This window comes from Paralichthys olivaceus, chromosome 22 (assembly GCF_024713975.1).
Source record: "Paralichthys olivaceus isolate ysfri-2021 chromosome 22, ASM2471397v2, whole genome shotgun sequence".
Taxonomy (NCBI): Eukaryota; Metazoa; Chordata; class Actinopteri; order Pleuronectiformes; family Paralichthyidae; genus Paralichthys; species Paralichthys olivaceus.
Genome location: NC_091114.1, coordinates 3,985,452 through 4,002,414, shown reverse-complemented (window position 1 = coordinate 4,002,414; position 16,963 = coordinate 3,985,452). Strand labels below are relative to the sequence as shown.

General features: G+C 40.4%; 2 protein-coding genes across 4 annotated transcripts in view; one reads left to right on the top strand and one right to left on the bottom strand.

The window, feature by feature from the left end:
• Window positions 1-14,227, bottom strand: part of afap1 (actin filament associated protein 1) — a 96,390-nt gene extending 82,163 nt beyond the window's left edge. The window contains exon 1 of the mRNA XM_020100210.2: window positions 14,110-14,227. Within this exon, the coding sequence (XP_019955769.2) occupies window positions 14,110-14,134 (25 nt within the window). The 5' untranslated portion in view covers window positions 14,135-14,227. The remainder of the gene's footprint in view (window positions 1-14,109) is intronic.
• On the top strand, window positions 8,737-14,102 carry LOC109637679 (uncharacterized). Of its 3 annotated transcripts, none has more exons than XM_069518427.1 (7): window positions 8,737-8,971; window positions 9,057-9,225; window positions 9,412-9,540; window positions 9,935-9,985; window positions 11,024-11,097; window positions 11,252-11,295; window positions 11,670-14,102. In XM_069518427.1, the coding sequence occupies exons 1-6, from the start codon at window positions 8,759-8,761 to the stop codon at window positions 11,276-11,278; spliced, it is 663 nt and encodes a 220-aa protein (XP_069374528.1). In that variant the 5' UTR covers window positions 8,737-8,758; the 3' UTR covers window positions 11,279-11,295; window positions 11,670-14,102. The 3 variants fall into 3 exon arrangements, with proteins under 3 accessions (XP_069374528.1, XP_069374529.1, XP_069374530.1); XM_069518428.1 differs by having other exon boundaries at window positions 11,252-11,311; XM_069518429.1 differs by lacking the exon at window positions 9,935-9,985.
• Window positions 14,228-16,963: the final 2,736 nt, after the last annotated feature.

The following is a 16,963-nucleotide window of genomic DNA, read 5'->3' as shown; positions in this document are numbered from 1 at the left end:
CTCCTTTGAGGTATTGTAAGGTTGAAACTACATCTGCTGCTCTCTAAATGGATCTGCTTTGGACGAAGGCCAAGCCACACCACGTCCCTGCCTGTACTTCTGCTTGGATGTGGCTGAGATGCGAACAACCCCATCGCGTTCAACCCTGTATCTGCGTCTCTTCACCACTAACATGCAATCACTACCCTTTGGAAGTGCTCAGGTCTATTACATGTGTGTGTGTGTACGACAGAAAGCAAAGTTGAGAATGTGAAATCTATGAAATAAGTTATTTATGTGACACGGTGATTATTTTCGGTTAGTGAAAATGTCCTGTTCTTTCATGTCGACAGACCTGAGGTGGGCTGTTGCCATATCATATATCATAATGACAATATTCGTGACGGCATACGATACCGAAGGTGCATTGCTTAGAAGCAGCAGCCAATAATCCAATGTTCAATCAACGCTTGCATTTTCCGTTGTCTTTGTGCATGCAACATTACAACAAATACACAGAAGAACTCAAACAGAAATTCAGTTCACTGGAAGAGGACTCTACAATACAAGCATTAGCCTGCTCACTGGTGTAGTCGCACAAGGGTATTGTTGTCACCCCTATGTCTGTGTGTTTGTGTACAAAATAACTCAATAACCTATAAACACATTTCCTCCAGACAAGGTGGGAATTTTACATGGAAGTAATGGAGACAAACAAAAGCTTGAATTGATCAGAAAATGATTCTTTATCATATGATGTCCGTTAAACATACAATGCAAGCTTAACCAGTGCACTACAAACAAACACTTCCATTGTATGTAATCATTTGTGCCATTATTTATATCGAAATATTGATTAGTGCAGCTTTAAATTGGAACCACAATACTACAAATACTGAGGGGGACATTTTACACGTGTCAGTTGGATAAACTATGTTATCACGACACCATATCTACGTAACCTCTGAAATATCATTGGCTTTTCTGCATAATTATCAAAGTAATAGATGTAAAAAGCACTTAAAAGACATAATGCAATGTGACTGGAAGTACTGGGAGTCTGTGGGGACATTTGATGGACAGAGTGGATGAAAAAGACAGAGAGGAAGAGTGAGACAAAGACTCTCCTGTGTACCAGCCTCACTGAGGTGTGTGTGAGCGTGTGCACACACACACACGCAGCTCATACCCTCTCAGACAGTGACTCACTGCACCAGGACTTCATCTGTTAAATACCTTGACATCTCTCCTTGACACATCTCGTAAACACACACACGCACGCACACACACACACACGCACATGCACGCACACACACAGGTGAAACCTTCCCTCTATTATTTCTCTCTAATGCTTTTCTTCTACCTGCCCTGCAGCACTCTGGTTGGCATGTGGCATCTTAATGGAGAAGAACTCCCCCAAAACCTGCTTCACACACTACACACTAACACACACACACACGAACACCTCTGCTATACTTAAGCTGATGTTGACTTAAGACATTCCTCAACACCTGAAGCCAGGACAGCTCATCTTCAAAACACCGAACGCCTTAACACTCACGTTAATTTGAAATACACCTCAGCATGAGGAAAGGCTGTGGATGAATATTTGGATTTAAAGCATACGTACAATTATTATCTAGTTGGAATTGGAAGCTAAAGTTAGAAAAGAGGATGCAAACCACCACAAAAAATCCGATTCACAAGGATGTGAAGGATGTCCGTCCACCACTGTGGTCCGTAATGAAATGTCTATTGGATGTACTGACATTAAATGCTGTACATATATTCTTTTTACTCTTTACCGTTATTGTGTCTGTTTAGACATAGACAGTAGGGTTTAGATACGGTATGATGTTAATAAAATAATTTCACAACACTAAAAGAGAAAAAAAAGTCACAGGTCATTTGAGTTTACGTTTATGTTCTAACAACATAATCAAGCTACTGTTAGCATTCTGTTTAATTATTATCCAGCATACGTAACGTCTCATCAGATACCACATTATTTCTCTGTCATGTTACGACACGACAATATTACCTTTGCGTTAAGAAATCGGAAGAAACATGCTATAGCTAATGTTAGACTAATGTTAGATGTCGGATAACGTTCACAACCATAAGATCTAAATTGCAATGACGTATGGAAAATCAAAGCAACTCAACCTTAACTTGACATGTTGTCTCGTAAGCCATTTAAGATTGTCATGATGCTACTTTAAGAATTTCTTCACGTCAAAAACTGCAGGGCATGACCCTCTTCGGCCTCCTTTTCATTTCTGCTATACACAAATCACATACATAACCTATTCTGGATTCAAGTGACCGGTGGCGTGTTTGCTCCTCAGTGAGGTCAGCACACAGTTATCAAGATTCGGCCCCTTGATGTTCATACAAGCACACGCAGTGACTCAGCGGCACCTTGTAACCCGGTAACACAATTCCTCCTCTCTCTAATCACTTTTGGTGTTTCTGTCCTGTTGAAACAGTGCAGGATCACAGCGAGGGGCAAGTGCCAACACACTCAGCAAAAAAAAAAACAGTCCAACAGGTGATTAAGTTACAAACACGCACTTTGTCTCGGTCTTTTCACACGCTTTTCATTCTCTGGTCCCTCTCGCTTTCAGGTTCTCGCTCGATCATGTTTTTGTTGCCTGAGGACATGATTACAGCTGAGTGTGTGTGTGTGTGCATTTGAGTGTCCTGACAAGACAAGGATTTTCCTGTGAGGGCAAACGTGTACAGTTTGTGTGTGTATGTGTGGCAGGGTTATTATAGTTAACGAAAACTAAGACTAAAACTAAAACTAGCAATGAAAAAATAATTTAGTATAAAATAAAATTACAAAAAAAACGAAAACTAAATAAAAACTATAATGAACAATGCAAAACTAACTAAAACTGAATTGCAGATAAATTCAGCTTCGTTTTCGTTTCGTTTTCTCCCTCGATTACTGCCTGTCCTGCAGGTGATGATAAACCATATTGTTTCATCCTTTTTCAGCTTCTACAAGTCGAAGCTTTCTCTTAATACCTGGAAAAACTAAAACTAAATAAAAACTAAACTGAAACTAGTTGATTCCTCAAAATAAAAACTAAACTGAAACTACAAAATCACTTGTTGAACTAACTAAAACTAAACTGAAATAAAAAAGCAAACTGAAAAACTAAATAAAAATAAAAACTAATGAAAATTTCAAAACTATAATAACCTTGGTGTGGGGGGGGTAACACTTTAATACAACGTGTCCACATGCAGTAATGTGTTTGCGGTTTTTAAAGGCATTCTAAAAGGAGGAGTTTTTAGCAATGATCACACACACACACACACAGACACACACACACACACAGAGCATAAACATCCTGATCCCTTTCCAGAACCAAAACACAGCCGTCCTGACTCAGAGAGCTACTCACATCGAGGTGTCACCGAGATGCTCCGATAACAGAAAGGTTACGAGCTCCGCTGACAACCTGTTGTTTCAGTTCAAATGCAAACTTCCACTGAACTTCCTTCCTAACATCTGTCAACATTCAGGACAAACAACTTCAGTCCAAAAAATCAAGTCGGTACTGTAACATAACAACAGAACAGTCCAGTACAATGAAACTTAATGTCTCAGGATATTTTGAAGTATCAGGTATCCTTAATTCTTTGATCCCGTCTTTGGTGATAAGCCACTCAGAGCTGTTATGGTTCTGCACTCTTCTCAACATACGTCTCTCATCATTTACAAAAAACCCAAGTGCTGCTGATTATGGATTTTTATAGGATTCATTTCTATAATATCATGTTGAAATGCATATAAATGATCCCAAAATTCCTGGTGATTGTCGTTGAGTTAAGATTTTGAATTCATCATCAAGGGATTGTTGTTTTGTTTTGTTTGGCCTTACTTAGTGATGAGGTCATGTCATTTTTCAGCCAACACTGAAGCTGCAGAAAGGCTCATTTATGCACCAAAAAAACATCTGTTTCATGCGGCGTCTTCGTCTCTACCCACATACATCCATCCGTCTTTTACGTTGGCAGGGTTTGACAAGCAATACATCCACTAGAAGGTGGTGCAGAGTCAAATGTTTAGGGGGTTGTGATAAGAAAAAGGCAAAAGAAGCCACAGTGAAAGTGGGCGAGGTAAGCTATAGAAGCCTGCAGTTTCTCACTAACTTTCAAAGTCTCTCCACAAAAAGTTCCACCATTTGATTTCCAATAGTTCTGCTCCATTTTGTCTGTTTCATCGGCATCTGTAAGCTTTTAGATGACATGCACAATACAGAAAAAATGAACGCATAGTACGGATAGTAGTATTGTATTCCTCGTTGAATTTATACTAATAATAAAGTCTCTGTCTGGAGAAGCTGTTTTTTCAGACTTACACACCAGCTTGTGAATGCACCATAATGACTGATTCTCGGCCATCTGAACATGTGACTTCAGCACAAACCAAGTGTGTCATTATGATGCATTTGCTATTTTTATATTGTATTTATTTTAATGGTGACAACTACAAACTGTCATTTGATTGTATTTGTGCAAAAATTATTATAAAAAATACATCAGTGAGTTTTTATTTTTAAACTCTGGAAAGCCCCAGGCTAACTCTGTCCACTTCCAGTCTTTATGCTAAACTAGGCTAACCACATCCTAAGTGTTCAGCAGAACCAACACTATTCATTCAACTGAAAATAAATGGAAAGTAGAGGGGAGAGAATGGAGCTCACTCTTCACACTGAAAATCCAAATTGAAATCATTAGGTTGTTTTAGCTTAACTGTAGTGTTTCAGTCCACCAACCTCTGCGCTGACCTACAAAAATTCAGTCCGACTGCTTGTCAAATAATGTTTCTTTCCCTATTGTAACGAAACTCCAGAAATTACCCCTGACAGAAGGTGAGAGGTGAAGAAAGGCAGCGATGGTTTGCTGAACCTGTATTGACGGAGGCTGAACTATCCAAACACATTAGATTTTCAGCCGCAGATGCCGGCCGTGTTCCGACTTGAAGTTCAGCACCTGAGCTTTTTAACGCAGACATTGCAATCATGCATTTCGTCTCCGTCTCCTCACAAGCTCTGACAGGCAGAGAGCCTGCGATCGGGGCACAAAGTCGGAAAAATATTTTGCTACATGACCTCTAGCTGGGCTCATCTTTTACAATATACCACGTACACTCATTCCTTCAGTCATTCATCCATTCAACAGATGAGGGGGTTGAACAAATGCTTTGGTGCCAGTCAGACTGCCAAGTAAAAGTTAATGATCCGTTCTTAAGCAAATAGGTAAGAAATAAAAGACTTTATTCACAGCTGGCATTCAAATGTGTTTCATATCCAGATCATATCTTCATCTGATTTTAACCTGAGAGCACCATGAAATTCTGCTTATATCTCAGCCCGCTGGCTGTACATTCTGTGTGTGCGCTTCAGAAAATCTGGTTTAAATACACAGCCCACGCTCTATTCCAGCCAATCAGCTACCAGGATATTCATGCTCATGCACAGGATGGGGGGGGGGGGGGGGGCGACGCAAATTTGCATCTAGACGCATCTTTGCATTGACTTGACACACAAAAAAATGTGTTCTACATTTGAGCACAGGTTTTCACAAAAATGCTAAGTGCAGTAGCACCACAGAATTCAGCTAACCCAAAAAAAGGTAACAAAATAACTAAAGGGCAAACACATGCATGCCAATTGGATCACGATCTGTCCACAGGGTATCTTGGGTAAATTTACATATGTACTTTTATACGCTCAAGCTCTATCTGATTCGAATCTGATCATCTAAAGTGCATTTTAATGCAAGAGTAAATGTGGTGAATCCAGAAAAACCACAAAGCAAAAATGGATACTATTAGGCTGTACCATCTTGAAATAATGCGCACACACACACACACACGCACGCACGCACGCACGCTAAACATCAAATATTTTCATCTCCCTTATGAATTCTGAAGATGTGGCCAGAGTCCTCACCTGCAGGCAAACACCTGGACCCAGGCATGGTGGAGAGAGCTTTGCAGACAGTGGGAGAGGGTGGAAGGGGTATTGACTGGGGACAGACTGGAGAGGTTGGCCTAAAGCGAAGCACAGTGGGAGACGAAAGCTGAGGAGGGAGGGGGCAGAGGGAAGGAGACAAAAGGAGAGGAACAAAAGGAAGCACTGGTAGAGGGATACTGCAAAGTGTGGAAGAACTGAGTTTGGAAATAGTATTTAGCATTGGAATAGGGAGTATAGGCTCCATTATCTGAGGGAGACAGGATTGGACACAAGCATTTAATATGGCTGTCTTGGGTTGCCACCCTCCAGACCGAACTTAGAAGAAGGAGAAGCTATCAAATATCAAGGTAGTAAGAGAAACAGTAAATCGCGGTAATGCACCTTGATGAAGAAGAAGAAAAGTCAAAATAAATCAACAACAAATCAAAATGCTCAGTCACAACAGATATGTGATTATAGGACATTTTCTACCACGCCAGAGTGGGACAGCATGGCTAACACATGCTGCATGAACACATCTTCTTTACAACATGACGGGGAGCACATGAGGGCAACAGCGTGGCTGTAGAGACGTAAGTGAAGACAACTGGGGCTGTGTATCAAACCTCGTGTGACACTGTTACTTTGGCAACACACACACACACACACAGGACCCAGATGTCCAGTGGTGATGATGTCATCAGCGGGACAAACAGTATTGACTCGGTTTGGAGAATGGAACCAGCTGCTCAGAAACCTAAATGCTCCTGTTCTGGTCAAAGTATTTTGAAAATACACTGTGAGAAGGTATTATTGACCATCTTCATACATCTGTACACCATTAGGAGGATAGAGCCTGTCTCTTTCAATACATTATATTACATATAATCTCGCTGATGCTTTTTTTCAAGTGCATTCAACCGTGAGGGTACAAACCCAGAACACATACTTTCCACACATACTCCGTTCTCTCCCCAAGCACGACCCAAGGTCAGGTTATAGATAAAGGACCAACCAACAGTTCATTGTAGTGTCTACGCTCAGGGACTTTCATATCTAACGCAGACAGAGGGACACCAAACTCCAAACTTTGCGTATTACACCAGTGGCAAGACGTAAGGACAAAATGTGATTTAGGAATGCATACTTTAGATTTAACTATCCAATAGGATGCAAACACCTACATGTTGCATAGAGAGTGACAGCAATTCTAGCCATTCATGGATGTTCTGTTAGAATGGGTGACGCAAGTAGAGGAGGATATACTGGGATGCTGTGGGAGACATCTTCAGACTTGGGGGTGACAGTTGCTCATGCTACTCTGTGAGCGTTTGTTTGTTGGTCCACCTTCTTGTCTAGTCAACATTCAAATCTTCTGCATAAGACATCAGCTGCTGCCTGAGTTCTGCTTTCACCAGACGTAGTGAGTACAAATTATATTTTTGTTCTTGCCATATCTATGTTTTAAGTGGGATTGTAAAAAGCTGTGTTCCTTTTCAGTTGGCCTGAAAACAAATATGTTCAAATTTAAAAACATCTAAGATCCAATCAGAATGGTCAGGAAATTCAGTGTCCATTCAGCAGTCAAAACAAATAAAACTCAATACATGTAAAGAAAATGCAGATGTTGTATCTGATTAAATTAAAGCTGTGAATATGACCCCTGCAGAGCGGCTTCGGGCAGCACTCGACACAGAGGGACCCACCTGAGGTTTAAACTACAGAAAAGACCTTTTTGTAGTACAATAGGCCTAATTTGTTTGAATCAATAACCAGGATTATCTACTCTGAGTCCTTTGGGAGAAGTGGACGCTCTGTTTGGATTTCTGATCCCAGAGTCTAGGCGCTGATGGTTTTAAGAGTGTGTACACAAGGTGAAATACTTTCTGAGTTTTCTTCCATTTTGATTTTAGACCACCACAACTATATTAAAAAGCAAAATGCAACTGGAAGCTCTGATGCTGCAGCAGGAATTAAACAATGAATGAATGTATGAGTGAATGTTCTTTTATTTTTCAAATTGATGTGAATATGCCAACAAAGGAAATAATCATTCCACAGCCGAGGTGAAAAACTAAACAGTGAACGATTTGTTTAAAAATAAAATATGGTAAATTGTAAAATGAAAGCTGAGCAAAAGTGTCAAGTAAATTAAATCAGTGTTAAATGGGCAAAACAAGGTGTCCGGTCCAAAGCAAGGTTCTGCTCCAGAATGGCAGCTACAGTCAGGCAGATAAAAAGATAGACAGAATGTTGTGTCTTTAACAGCACTCATGTGTGAGTGGACTGATGCTGGGTCATTTGACCCAGACGGTTCAAAAATAATTATGACTGATCAAAATCACAGGAGATTAAAGAAGCTAGAGCAGACGAAGCCGTAAGCTCCCAGATCTGCAAACATCAGTGATACAATCATAAATATTCAAAAATGCTTAATGTGCTAAATAGGAAGTAAAGTATGTGTATGTGCTAACATTCCTGTATTTTGAGGAATGTCCGACTGATAGCTGAAGGGATCACAGTTTCTCTGAGGCAGAGCTTAGCCTCTTGACCAAATAAAAAAAATCCATCAAGGATTTCAGATACATTAGATAATGTGTGATATGCTTGAGGGAATGAACTGATAGTATTTCGGTCCTTTGAATTAGTAAAACTACTTGAGCATCAACAAAACCTAAGTCTAGTATGTGTAAAAAAAACATTTTTGTCCTCTAAGGAGCACAGTGTGCTTTTTTTAAAGAAGGCACAAGAGTTAAAATGATTTAGTTATTTTGTCCCCTGTTGCTTATGTCTTGTGTTTTAAGATGCCACGAGGCTCAACCACAACAACGTGCGTTGGCTGCAAAGCAGTGATTGCTGTGGCCACCAAGACCTGCAAGTCTTGCCAGTCCGAGCAGCCCAGAAAGCTGAGACTGGCAAAAAAACTACAAAGGTTTGAGGCAATAAAAGAGGGCTGGCTGGAAAACCAAAAGAAAAACAAAACCACCTCTCATGTTATTGATGAGGCATCTGTTTTGGTAAGGGTTTAATGTATGTAGTTGAAGTTCACAAAATCTAGTGATGTTTCTGTAGGACTTTTTGTATTAACTTGTTTTTTCTCAGCTTGAAAAATTGCACACGTTGGGGCACAGGGCTGTTATGTTCCACGCGAAACCAGGGAAAACGCCTGCCGCCTGGTTCACTCGTGTCCTGCAGCCCAAATGGCAGCTGTCTGATCAGGCTGAAAAATGCCTTGATATGATGAAGGCCCTATATGAGGTGCTAATCCATGGTAATTCTAATTTGTGATGATTTTATCCTCAACCAATAGCTCAGTCTACTGCAAAAACTCATAAACACCACACTTAAAGCATAGATTAAATCAATTTGTATGGATGTATTTTAAAAAAATATATAGTGCAAATAATGCATATGCTACATGCACCACATTACTGTTATTTGTTTTTGTTCTATTTAGATTGGAGTAATCAGCATCCCTCCACTCACCAACCCTCCACCATCCCTGCAAACCAGCCCCCCACCATCCAACTGACCACTACTCCTCTCAACCAACCCTCCACCAGTCCTGACATGCAGCCTCCAAGTGGTATGTTGAATCAGTGTATGTTGTGGTAACATTTTTAGATAGTGAACAAATCCAGATCCAGAGATGTGTAGGATTATTGTATTATTACTAAAGTAAGTAAGTAAGTAAGTCATAATATACATTTTCTCAAGGCACTTTACATGAAGGTCAAGACCTTAAGATCTTATTTAATATAGAGAAACCCAACAGGACCCAACAGTTTCCCAAGTTCCCAGGAAATCTTCCTTAAGGTAAAAAGAAAATGACCAAATTCTGATTAATGTTGGTAAACTTTGTTTCTACAATTGTCGTGACATTATATATATATATATATATATATATAGAGAGAGAGAGAGAGAGAGAGAGATGTATGTATATGAGCTCTTTACAAAAACGTTTACTTTATTCTCAACAGACAAGTCTGCACAGAAGAAAAGGAGGAAGAACAAAGAAGGTTTAACTGGAGGTAATTTAGCTATCCTATATTTACATTTCAACGTTTCAAATTGGAAAGAAAGCCTCAGATTTTCGAAATGTTTCCAAGTTGATCAACTTGGAAAACGTGGACTCACGACGCACGATATTAGAAAACATGCGATAACACTGTTGAATGTTGCGATGACGATATATGACTTGCGATAAATAACTGCTTAAGTACACAGTGTTTTCTGCTATGGTATTTACTGCTAGCATTGACCCCATACAGTGAGTAGCCTTTGCAGACACTGAAAAAAAAGAAATGCATCGGTTTTATTAAAAAAATTCCACCTGGCTCCTGAAACAGGGACCATGGACAGCTCCCCTGCCCAAGGGAGAAGGGGCACAGCCCTTTCCCTCAGGGTTTGGGACTATATTAAAGACGTTATGCAATTGCTTTATACAATCAACTGCTTGTTGACATCAATTTCGCCCGGGACAAACATGATCACTTCAGTTTCCACTCTACTAGAATTTTGTCTTGCAATGATCTGCATTAATATATCATTAATTTATCATCTAGGGCAGCAGGCACATGGAACACATGGAACACCATTTATCGAGTCCAAGCAGTCTCATACGTATATCCTGCATGTTGATATCGCAATGACAGTAAATTTAAGATATATTGTGCAGCTCTAGTGACTAGGGTTAAAAACCAATAACCACGATCTCAGCTTTTTAATTGTTCTAATGCTAAATGTGGTTTGCGGTCATCACCATAATCATGCTATGTTTGCTGATGATAAAGCCAAGGGGAATCATGTAAAAGATAAAAGTGCCCAGGATGGAACCCTGTGGGACCCCACACACTCAATGGTTTCTGCTGGAGTTGAAGATGATTGTTAATTGATTAATTGCAGTCCTTGATTGACACACCCAGTTTCTAAGTGTTTCCTGTAGGGTCCCATGATCTCCATGATGCATGTGTCGAATGCAAAGCTTATGTCTCGGAGTATTAGGGTGTTCACTGACAATTGATTATCAAATTGAGAGTAAGTGTACTTTTTTCTTTTTGCTCTTTCAGAATGCAACAATTCAGTCAGTGGAGGAGAGAAGTATCACCCAGTGAAGAGGGTACTGAAAAGCAAACGGCTGAAGGTTTGTTTTGTTGTAATTTAAGGCAAAAAATGTCAGTGGTTATGTACAAATAAAACAGGTACTAATTGGATTTCAATTCACCACAACTTCAAAGTATATAGTCATCTCACCATAGGTTTGCTTGTAATGATAAACATGTTTTAATGTTTTTCAGGGGAATGTGATGAAATTGATGGAGTAGGTGCCCTGTTCCATGTGGTATGCAGACTTAATGGTATTACTTAATTTTTACTACAATATTACAATAACAATAAATACAAATAAGCTATTATATATTGTACCAAACATGCCCAATTTACTTATTTTTGTTTAAATTGTTAAATGCTAATGTGGTGCGGTTAAAAATATTTTTAAAAAGCATAAACTAAGAGTAGACCTTAAACACCTTAAACAGGCTATTGCAATAATCAGGTCATTTACACTGATCAGGTTACGTTGTGCATGTTAGAATATTTAGTATTTAGTAGGATGGGATAAGTAGCTTACTGTGTCTCATTGCCCTCCTTCCCTGTCAAGTTTTAAATTCCATTCATTGCTAATGTATAAAAAGAATTCTTCTCGTTTGATTACAGTGGGAAGACGTGGCCTTTGCAAGGTGGCAAAGGACAACACCAGGGGTCGACACGCATGCACACAACACACACATGCTTTTTTAGGTGGGGAATGTTTACACCTCTTGAATTAGATCCATAATCTATGATCAATTGGTAATATCAAATACAAGGAATAATATTACCGCTCACTGAACGACACAACGCATGGCTGATGATTCAAACAACATGTAACTATGTGTACGACAAACAACAATAAGGAATCCTAAATGTTTCTGGCGAGACCTAAAAAACTATTTGTGATAACTAATAAAATAAAGATCATAGGCATGAACTGGTTGACGATTGAGAAGGTAAATGGCACATTTCTCACTAGAAGTGTTATAAAAACGTATTTAAATGCCCAAACTATGTTAAAATATGACGTTTTTATCTGAAAATACAAGGAATGTCGGCCATTTTTCATTTTTGCAGACGGCAACTTGGGTCACGTGATGTGGGCACAGGTCAATGGAAAACAGCAGGCAGACGAAAACTTAGTCATCTCCCAATTTGAGAGCCCTGATTGTGAGATGATCTTGTTTGCCCAGTGGACCCAGTCCGGTAGCTATTACACATTTTGAGATGAGACTCGCAGGCTTACATCCTTTCGACCAGGCAAACGGATGTATACACTGTGACTGCCGGCTATTGTCCATTGTTAATATCAACTGACAGTGGTAAGTTGGCCAGGTCCTGCAAGCAACAGGGGGACAACAAAAGATTGAAAGTAAAAGACAAAGGGCTGTAAAAGTATTATAAGAGTTCCTGGAATTCAGAGCCAGGCCAGCTGAGGAAAATGGTGTGGTTTCATCAGAACACTGAGATAATTTTAAGTTGGAGAACTGTGGCTTCTATTTTTGTAAGCAAATTGAATTATTAATAATAAGGAAGATGGTACTGAGGTACTGGTACACAAGCTCAGGTACTGCAATGTTTTTTTAGTAGTACATCTGGAGGATGTGCTGCCCTTTAAGCAAGGTGGGTTACGAAGAGGAAATGAATGAGTGCTTCTGAAGGGATATCAAACAAATAAGACTAATCTGAAAATGAATGTATTCACATTACTTTCATGTCCTTCCACAATAAAGACTGTTGGTCATCATTTCCAGCATCAGTTGAAAGCATCAACTTCATCATGTGGACTGGCATAAATCCAGATCTAATAACATGCCTAATTCCTAATAATTAGAAGTCACTTCCAGTGCCAGTTGATTTTTTTTATCCTCTAATCAAATCTGGCGTAATTGATCTTAATCCCAAACATTTTGTGTCCGGTCTATCCTATTGTATTTGATTAATTGGATTTGTCCCACATCACCAGGCTGCTGGAACGCCCTCCTCCATCCACAGTCTGTCGCGTTAAATTAGGACTGGAGGGGTGGGGGTGGGGGTTTGCCAGATCAGCTGATGTCTGTGGCTCTGTATAATAAATGTTGCAACACCTTAATAAAATGTCCGAAGAACTATCAAACTGATTCACGCGTTTATTCGTTTCGAAATCCTTCAAGAAAACAATGAGCCTAACATACTGTATCACTTTTAGATGATGCTTTGGGTGATTTTACTGCTTTATTTTCCCAGCACATATTTCAGTGTTGAAACGCTCCAATTAAATGAATCATCTGTTAAAACAGCCTTATCCTCTCAATAAAGACCTTGGGGGTCGTCTCTGGAGGTCACAGCACAGGGAACTGACAGAGATCCAGGCTCCCAGCTGGTCTCAGACCCCCTTCCCCACTCCTCCTCCCTCTTCCCAGCATCAGCAGCCCTGCAGCCCAGGGCATCCCATAGTCTCAGTCTGCCAATAAATCACACTCCTTCTCCTCCTCCTCCTCAACCACATGGTCCTTTGTACCCTTTGCAGTCCCATTCACAACACTGAACCCTGCATTTTACACTGAATTACCCTTGTACACCAGAATAATACAAAAAATATGCACTCTGCCTATACAACATCCTTTGCATAACATAAACTATCAAGAAAAAAACTAGGTTTTATATTTACTGAGTAACAGGCAGACATATATATTATAGTAACCTGACTGAAAAGGGTGAAAATAATACATTTGGCAGCAAATACACATCATTAAGGTCAACAAGCTCACTTTTCAAGTCAAAAATCAGACTATACGCAATCTTTTACAATATTATAGAGCAGTTAATGAGACTCATAAACCCAAAGTTGACTATAAACCACTATAATTATTATCTCATGTGTTCAAACAATGATATCATGTCCGCTCTTAGTCAGCAGGACACGCCTTTTTGGAAATTTGGACGTTAATTGAACTGCAGCTCTGAAAGAGACAGAGCAGCGGGTAGAGAGAGACAGAGCAGCGGGTAGAGAGAGACAGAGCAGCGGGTAGAGAGACAGAGCAGCAGCGGGCAAAGAGTCCCAGAGCAGCGGGCAGTATCTTACCTTTGTCGCTCCTCTCCGGCTCCATGCTCTACATCGATGACCGCACCGGTGGTGACAATAGAATCAGGGCGGAGGCGCGTGCTCAAACCCGAGCCTGCCCCGCCCCCTTCCACCGGCAGTGGCTGACTGGCAGCAGCAGCGGCCAATCGGAGGCCACATAAGAGGAGGTGTGTCTTGTTTTGGCTCTTGACACCTGCTCAGATAGTTTTAGTGCAGGGACTGTTCTACACCTGCCTGTTTGTAATGTTTATAAACAGTCTGAGTGCTCATCCTACCTGGTTTATCTGCAACGAAGATTTGATTGTCAGCGTTTGTCATCAAATGAAATCAAATTTTCTTAATTGATGTTCATGTGTGTGGTTTATATGTAAGTTTGAATGATTTACTAAACATGTAAGCGTTAGATGGATCTGTTCTCTGTTGATAATGCCTGGAGAGAGCAGGCACAGTGGGATGATGTCATAGACGCATCATTGTCTGTTGTCGTGAGTCAGTTGTTTGAGAAGAAATAAAGGGAGTAGTCGTTCTTGCCATTGTTTGTGAGCTTTTGTGCACAAAAGAGTATTTTCAAAGCCCATATACCTTGGATGCTACATTGGTGACAGCGGTGGGATTCGAACCCACACTGTCGAAATGACTGGAGAGAACAGGCACAGTTTGATGATGTCATAGAAGTGGTCTGTTGGTTGTGAGTCAGGTCTGGTAAGCGGTTGACACAAGCTAACAACTTTTCAAAACAAAAGCTCTGAAATTCAGCACCATATAAACCATTACAGCAACTAAGCAAACGTTTCCCTATTATGATTCATCAACTGCTAAATGGAAAGAAAGGTTTTGAAGTTAAGTACGAGTACCTGTACCTATTGTACTGAATGCACTGAGTTACTCGTTGATTCTGAAATCCACACGTTCTTTTACCAATCATAAAACTGAATGGATTTAAATGGTGTATCCTCTACGAATGGTTTCTGCTTCTGGAAAACACTTTCAACTTCTATTTTCCTGTTCACTTCAATGTGATTTACAGGAATGATTTGTATTGTATATTAAACTGCACTGCTGTTTTAAATTGAATTTAAATTGTTAATAATCCCAACAACCATCTCCTAAAAAAGATGGATATGTAGTCTAATGCTAATTTGCAATACAAAAGAAATAATGACATTTATTTCACCTGCATATAGATAAAAACTTGTTGTATGCTGCAAAGTATAATTATCAGGAGAGTGAGTCAACACCTGGATCAAGCTTCAAAACTGTAGAATCTTAAATGTCCCATAATGCAACTCAATAGCATCTGTGTGCTAGACTCTCCCTGCTGAGTAACAGCAGGGTAACCCAACCCCCGAGGCTAGATAACCTGATGACATCACATGACATCATGGTGCTTATAGTCTAATGACCTGAATAATAAGGTCATTTATTAGGGCTGCAGCAGACTGACCCCAGTCTCGAGGTACGTACTCTCTCATTTGGCGGGTGTGCCAGAGGTGTTGCCCAACCGGCAGCGACATCAATATAAACCCTGCTGTATTAAACAGGCAGTGCATACAATGGATTCTCTAAATGTAGCAGCTCCTGCTCGGTGTTCACATCAGCGGAAGATGTTGGAAGCAGCTTTTCCAGATAGCAAAAGAGCAGACTGTCACATCAAATGTATTTTAAAGTAGTAAACACATATTTAAACATCTACCTCTGAGAACGGCCTTCTCAGCTGCCATAGCCGCAACTCTGTGTTAAACACACCAGCATTTATTTTTAAATAAACATTTTTATTTTGAAGTTATGTTTTTTCCAGGCTGAACGGAGCACAGTTCAATTCCTTTGCTACTTGTAACAATGGCACCAGCACACACAGGATGCCATCACTCTGCAAATCCATCCAGGGCCTTCTGAAGTTGTTCTCCTTTTGGCAGGCAATGAAACAAACGCATGAGACCCGCTGAGACCCGACGTCTAGGAAACTGGGACAGACACAGTGGACAGCCCGACACCAAGAAGACAGCTTATTGTTCTAAACTTGCTCGGTGTGGCACACCACCAAATAACAATGGCCAGTCTTGGCCATGGTTTGGGTGGTTTTCACCATCGTGTAGTCTGTTGGGGTAGTGTGGGTTTCACACGTGCAGTTCCCTGCTCTGTCTCATGTGCTTTCACATGGCCTTCTCACTGAGCTGCTGGACATGGATCCAAAACACTGCAACTTTCCTCCTCCGGTGGAATCTCCATGGACACTGTTACTGCTACTTTGTATTCCATTCTGCTCGCCTGTATCTCTCTTTAGACTCTTAAGTTGATTTCGTGGATATAAATGTTTATTGTACTGTTGTCAACGCAAAAAGTTGGCTTCTTCTCCAATAATTGTCGCCAGCATGCCCTTCCCAGGCGGGCGCCACCCCGTCTGAGATACTCCAGCGGATTTGTTGCTGCTGTGAATGCGTCTAAGCGAAGAATCTCCCGCTGCGTGGTTCATGTTTTAAAGAAAATGTCCGGAGAAAGTCCGGACCCAATTCTCTGAACATCCTCTGTCTAAAAAACGGCTCCTGTGTCTCATTGTGTTTTACTTCACTCCCTGTAGTGTTTGTTGTCTGTACCTGTCTTCTTGCCTCCTTGTCTTCCCCTCCGTCCATAAGCCTGGTTTTCTTCAGTCCTTAAAACAACTTCACTGAAGCAGCCTGCACGTCTGCGTTTGTGTCCAGAAATGAAATGAAACTGTGATGTGGAATCTGCCCTGAGCACACAGTACATCTAGGTTTGATTTAATTAGACCAAACTTCCAATATTAATGTATTATACCTTGTTAAAGGATTAGAGAGGAGGATATGACAAAACAGAAACAAACTGAGATGATGAG